Below are 6,000 nucleotides of genomic sequence, written 5' to 3'. Positions count from 1 at the left end.
ATCATCATTAACTAATATGTTTAGGAGGAAACTTGTCAGGCTAACCATGTTCACCATGCCATCAGTAATGCATTAATGAATTAGATTCATTAGAGAAAGGAGCCGAGCAGGGGAAAGGATGCAGGCCTGTTTCTGACCTGTGGAATAAGCCGTAGCCGTTCCTCCTCTATTCTTAGTCAGCTGCCTGTCAGCTAATTGGAGAAGGCATTTTCAGTGAAAAAAAAAAAAAGCCCAGAGAAAACCGGTAACATAAAATAAATCAGGAATGAGGCATATTTTGAAATAAAAGGACACCTGACAAAGTCACAGACAAGAGGTAACTTTAATTCAACATTGTGAGATTCCAAAAGTTATCTTACAGCTCAATTTTCATCAAAAACAATAACAATCTATACAGTAGATTTTTTTTCTTCCCTTATATCATAGAGCTGTTCAGTGTATTTGCAGTCAAAGACAAACAGAGGAAAAAATAGACACCAGCTATTTGGTTTGCATCTTCTTCTTTTTTTGTTGTTTGTTACCTAAATACAAAAACTTTGTCACCCATTACTGATACTCATATTTGGGATGGAACTTTTGCTTACAAAGATGCCATTGTATGACAACAGACCTCTGTAGTTCATTTGAAACAGATATGCTGCGGCCCCTCCCGCCCTGGCCCAGACCGGCACAGGCACACAAGTGCCTGAAAAACACTCGTCTGTCAGCAGGCGCCTCTGTTAAAACGGTCCTTTCTACCCCCTTAACAAAACCAGGCTCTAGAAAAGAAAAAGCAGAGAGAGAAAAAGCCCTATTCTCTGTCCAGCAACAGCTTGAAGACACACGGCAGACACGAAAAAAAAGAAAAAAAAAAAGACTACAGAAATGTCTGATGGGCCAAGGAGCTCCCTTTTGTGGTTCATCACATGTTCTTTTTAGTCTTGTTTAGCTTGAAATGAAGCTGTATTGTCCAAAGGCCAATACAGACGGTGAAGGACTGGGGGCTGGGTTGACTGTCGGATACTGGAGTCAGACCTACGACTCTGTGTAGAGATTAAAATTGTGCTGTGGCAGCGCTTGTCTTCACTGTGCGCCCCTCTGTACTACAATAAAAACAGCCATGTGTTGTCGTACTGTTGTGATCCTGTGGTTGATGAGAAATGTCACTATCATGCTGCCAAAATCATTAAAAAAAAGCTACATAATTGCTACAAAAAGTGTTTCTCCGAACGTGCAGGAAGCACAGCTGAGAAAGGCCGCTCCGACTTGTCCTTCAAAGCGTGCCATTGCTGCAGTATTATAGTACATCGGGGTGTGTGTGTGATTGTTGAATTATGGCTCTTTGTATTCTAGTCTGGCTTTACCACCAAACAGAGTGGGTTTGTGCTTTGTCCCCAAGTTCTCATGAATTCCTCTGTGGCAACAGACAATTGTGGTGAGGGTAGAAAAACTGTACACATGATTGAATGAAGAATGGGTTTGCATTGTTAAGGCATCTAGACTGCTGGTAAAGATTACAGTGACAGAAATAAAAGAAAGAGTATATAGATACAGTATGTAAGCAGGCATAAATAACATAGGGAAGAACAGAGGAGGAGGAGGAAGAGGAGGGAGGCAAAAAAGAGGAACACAAAGAAAGAAAAACAGAGCAATTTGTTTGTTCTCTTGGTTTTCCACACACATAAAGAAAGAGTCACTCAAGAGAAGAACCCATGCATATTATCAGTTCAAGAACAGTATCAATCTGAAAGCCTCAGAGTTCAAACAAAAAGATATAGATTTACAGTATATATTAATGTGTGTTTATATTCTTAAAAAATCTACTTCAACGAAATACTCTGAATAGGATGCTACTTTTTTTGCCGTACAATAAACATTTTCATAAGGAAAAAAAAAAGATTTTTTTATTAACTTACAAATAATACAAAAATAGACAATGGCATGTTTTGAATCAACAAACAGAAGCATGGCATACTGATGCAAAACAACATACAAAAAACAAAAAGGAACAAAGATTTTAAAAAAAAGTCACATTTAAATAGTGAGAGACAACAGCAAATAATGAAACGAAACACTGCGAAAAGTGTTCACTTACTGTATTAAACTTACACAACACAACTAAACGAGGGTGAGAGTCAATGTACAAATACAAGGGATAAATACATTATTTATAGGGTATTTTACAGGGATCCCCTTTTTGTATCCAAACCCATGTTTCTCATGTTTAGCAAATGAGATATTGACAAGACGCAGTAAATCTATCTTCTGTACTGAGAAGCTGCCTTAAGACATTTAATGTTTACATTTCAAACTAGAGCTATCGCAAAAAAAAGAGTAAAGAAGTGAAAAAAACCCCAAAATGAACATTTTTTTTATATATACAAAAATATATCACATATATCACGCATTTATTCTAATTTGATATTTGCTAGGCTCCTTCAGTTACAGTGCTGGCTGGACGCACACACATCCTCTGGCTTTTCAAGTCTTCACTAAAAACCTCGTCAGTTTTGGCTAAATTCTCATCGTCACCTTGTCTTCACATGTCAAGCAGAAAAAGCATATTGCAAACAGCTCTATCCTCACAGTTTTATTAAAATTCAAACAAACCAACCAAAATGAGAGAGAGAGAGATTTAAAAAAATAAAATAAAATAAAAGCAAGGCGTGATGTTTAAACAGCTTGGGGCAGTTTTGCTAGACAATTTTTAAGATTTATTGGAAAATTAGCAGCAAAATCAATGGTTGATTTTCTATTTTTTTCTGTGTTGCTGAACTTTTTTTTTCCTTCTCCATTTGGCCACTGTGTCGCTCTGCGGTTTTAGAGAGGCGGAAACGGTAAGGAAAGCTCCTTTGTTTGTGACTGAAGTTATTGTAAACTTCATGGCCAAACCAACACTTCGCTGTTGTTTGTGCGAGTTATGGATTGCAAGGCGGCGTGGGGGCCTCCAGTAATCAAACCCAAACCTTACAGGCATAAACACAAAGATAAATAAATGCTCTTTTCATGAGGTCAGTGTCACACTGTGGGCAAACTATCAGTCTCTATACACTCCATCCAACATGGTGTCAGAGAAGCTACACTATTTCAACCAAGAGGGAAATAACATCACAAAAGGTTCATATTGTCCCCTTTTTCTTTCTCTCCTATCGCCTTCAGATGAAATCCCAATGGAAAGGCCTGAGTTTAACAGAGTCCTGCGTCTTTATCTTGACTTCCTTCACTTTAGCTCTGCAGCATAACAGAGACTCACCAGACTCCGCTACTGTCTTTTTTTCCCTCTCAACATTCCCAAATCTCCAGCTATCCCAGATCCTCTACATGGGTGGAACGATCATCCCGGGAATCGCTGCTTTGTGGGAAAAGAGGGGGAGGTAGAAGGAGTGAATGGGAGATTGAGGGGTAAAGAAAGAGAGAGAAAGGTCAGTCATGTGATTGCTGGGTTTCATCTGTCATCACAACAGTCACATAACAGCAATGTGCTCCAGCATCTGGCGAACAAAGACGACTCTCCCTCATTATCTCTTCATTCCGAGGCCCCAGGAATCAAAACATTTCCCTCCGCCGCTGCCGCTGACTTGGCCGCGCATCGACAACATTGTTCAGCTTCTCACAGGCCTCCTAAACAGCTTCATGCAAGAGCTGCCGCTGTTAATTGTTAACAGCTACATGGTGCAAGCCTATTATGTGCATTATGGAGAATGACTCAAACGAGAGGGTGGGGAGAGTATGAACTGATGTGGAATGACAGAGGTGATGAAAATTAGGCTCAAACATGGAAATGAAATCCATGAGATATACTCACATCTTTACCTCCGTATAGCACCAACTATTGCACCTCCGCCTCCCCACAAGCCACCTCCCCCCATCACTCCTTCCCTCTATCCTGTTTTTTTTTCTTACACAGAAACCATCACAGATATAAATTTTTCATATAACATATTGGCTCCTTATTGATTTCCCCCACTCTTCAATCCACTAATTCCCAGGTTATTTCCTAAGTGTCTCCTACTTGTTGGGATTAACAGAATGGTGTGTGCATGTGTGTGTGTGTGTGTGTGTGTGTGCGCGTGTCAGTGTGATCAGAGCATAGTGGCCATTGGCCCTTAGGTCACAGTGGTCAGAGCTCATCAACGCCGACGAAGGAAGTGAGGAAGTGCTTAGCTTGGGGCTCTGATAAAGATTCCCATCCATCATTTCTCTCTCTCAGGATCTCAGCACCATACAACATCCTGCCCAGACGAACAGACCCCGTGCCGCATTCGATGGAAATGAGAGAACAGAGTGACCCGTGGTGGCATAACGACCTCCCTTCACACCCTCCCCCCGCAGACGCACCAACTAGAGGACGGGCAGGAAGCAGGAAGTGAAAACAGGAAATATAACACATATGGGGTAGCATGATGACTATCTGACAAGTCAAGAGTGACAAATAAAAACAGAAACGAGAAGGAAGGGCAGGGCAGGATGGTGCAAATGAGCGGTCTGGGATAGCGTGGAGTGGAAAGCCAAAACAGAGAAAGAGAAAAATGAAAGCGAGGAGTAACATACTTCAGGAGAAGGCCAGGCCCTGCAGAGAGCTGGCTGATGAGTACTTGCTAGAGTCCACAAAAGACTGATCTACGGTGAGGAAGGAGAGTGGAGGGAGGGCCAAGAAAGGGGGGGAAAAAAGGAGTGGAGGAAGAAAAAGGAAAATCGAAGGAGTAAAAGTGAGACGTTATCATAGGAGGTGAGGAAAAGCAGGATTAAAGCTTGAGGGTGAACAATTCCTAGCAAATATTTTTACTAAAACTTTTTACTGTGCTTAGGGTTGCCAACTCCCTGAAAAATAAATAAGGGACACCTCGTGGCCAGGGCCGGGCGACCCAGTTGTCTTCACCCTTCCCAGTGTGGTGAATTTTCTAGCTCTTTTTTTGTGTGTGAAATTATTTTTTTTAACCATTTGACTTGAAGTTGATTTAAGTAGATGCATATTCTATTCTTTGTGATATGAACACATGTGAAACAAATGATCATTTAGCCATTTATTTTTAGCTCAAAATGACAACATTAACACATAAAACAGGTCTCTTTCTTAAACAGAAGCCTGTCATGCTTAACTTTTGAGAATATAAGTAAATCTTTCTTTAAAAGAACTCTGTCCTGCTTAACTTAAAATAATAGAAAACAATAGAAAGAAAAATATTCTTGTAACAGTGCACATTTAGTGCATTTAGTACAATTGGCTTCAGCTGAGGTATTATTTCAGCTTTTCTAATGCTAATCAGCTGCTCCTGTTTGTAAACCCGCTTGTTCCCATGATTATGCATCATAACTCATCATCATTATTCATCTATGTATTACTTTTATATATTAGTCATCTATTTGTTGTAATCATCTATCCTTGCAGTCGTTTATTACACAAAATAAATTATATTATCACACTTCTGGCCACATAGCGCTGATATTCACTGCACATGCCCATATTAACTTTTTCCAGCCAGGTGTTTTCCTTTTCCCATTCTTCCCTTTCTCTGAGGGGAACAAACATTGCTGCTCTAATGCTGGGCTTACACTGTGCGGTTTTTGGCCCATTTTGAGCCGATTTTTGAGTGATCGGACCGATTTTGGCCTTCATCGTGCGTCGTGTAGTATACGTGGGGTAAAGAGAAGTGATTAACACCTCATGACCAGCTCCCGATCATCAATCGCTCGTGAGGGTCTCACCACAGGCGCTCACACTGCTCACGCGCAAACACGTAAACGTCGGTGAAAAAGACGGAGCAGCACGGCAGTGCAGCGTGTGATCTGGACACAAGCGATGGAGGCACAACTTGTAGAACTTTGGCAAGCTCATCCGAGCCTTTTCGATGTGGCATCACAAAATTATCACGACCACAACAACCGTGAAAATAGTTGGATCTACACTGCTGCTCAATCACAGCTGCCTGATCAATGTTTTTCATTAGCAATTTAGCAAAGTTGATGGTGGTGGTGTGTCTGTGTGAGTGAAAGACAGAGAGAGAGCGCGAGCGACAGATT

General features: G+C 41.0%; 1 protein-coding gene across 5 annotated transcripts in view; it reads right to left on the bottom strand.

Annotated features, from left to right (window-relative positions):
- Positions 1–303: 303 nt before the first annotated feature.
- Positions 304–6,000, bottom strand: part of LOC146677363 (transcription factor COE1-like) — a 57,660-nt gene continuing 51,963 nt past the window's right edge. For 2 of the 5 annotated variants that reach the window (XM_085421257.1, XM_085421223.1), the window contains exons 16-17: positions 4,531–4,599; positions 304–3,328 (exon numbers count right to left, since the gene is read on the bottom strand). In XM_085421257.1, coding sequence (XP_085277383.1) covers positions 4,532–4,599 — 68 coding nt within the window. In that variant the 3' untranslated portion in view covers positions 304–3,328; position 4,531. Of the gene's footprint in view, positions 3,332–4,530; positions 4,600–6,000 lie in introns of all 5 variants that reach the window. The other 3 variants (XM_085421231.1, XM_085421240.1, XM_085421249.1) reach the window with 3 other exon arrangements.

The sequence above is a fragment of the Rhamphochromis longiceps genome, linkage group LG2 (assembly GCF_057381845.1).
Source record: "Rhamphochromis longiceps isolate RC_006_pf linkage group LG2, R_longiceps_female_GT1.1, whole genome shotgun sequence".
NCBI lineage: Eukaryota > Metazoa > Chordata > Actinopteri > Cichliformes > Cichlidae > Rhamphochromis > Rhamphochromis longiceps.
The sequence above is the reverse complement of the archived record's forward strand: the minus strand, read 5'-3'. Positions and strand labels throughout refer to the sequence as shown.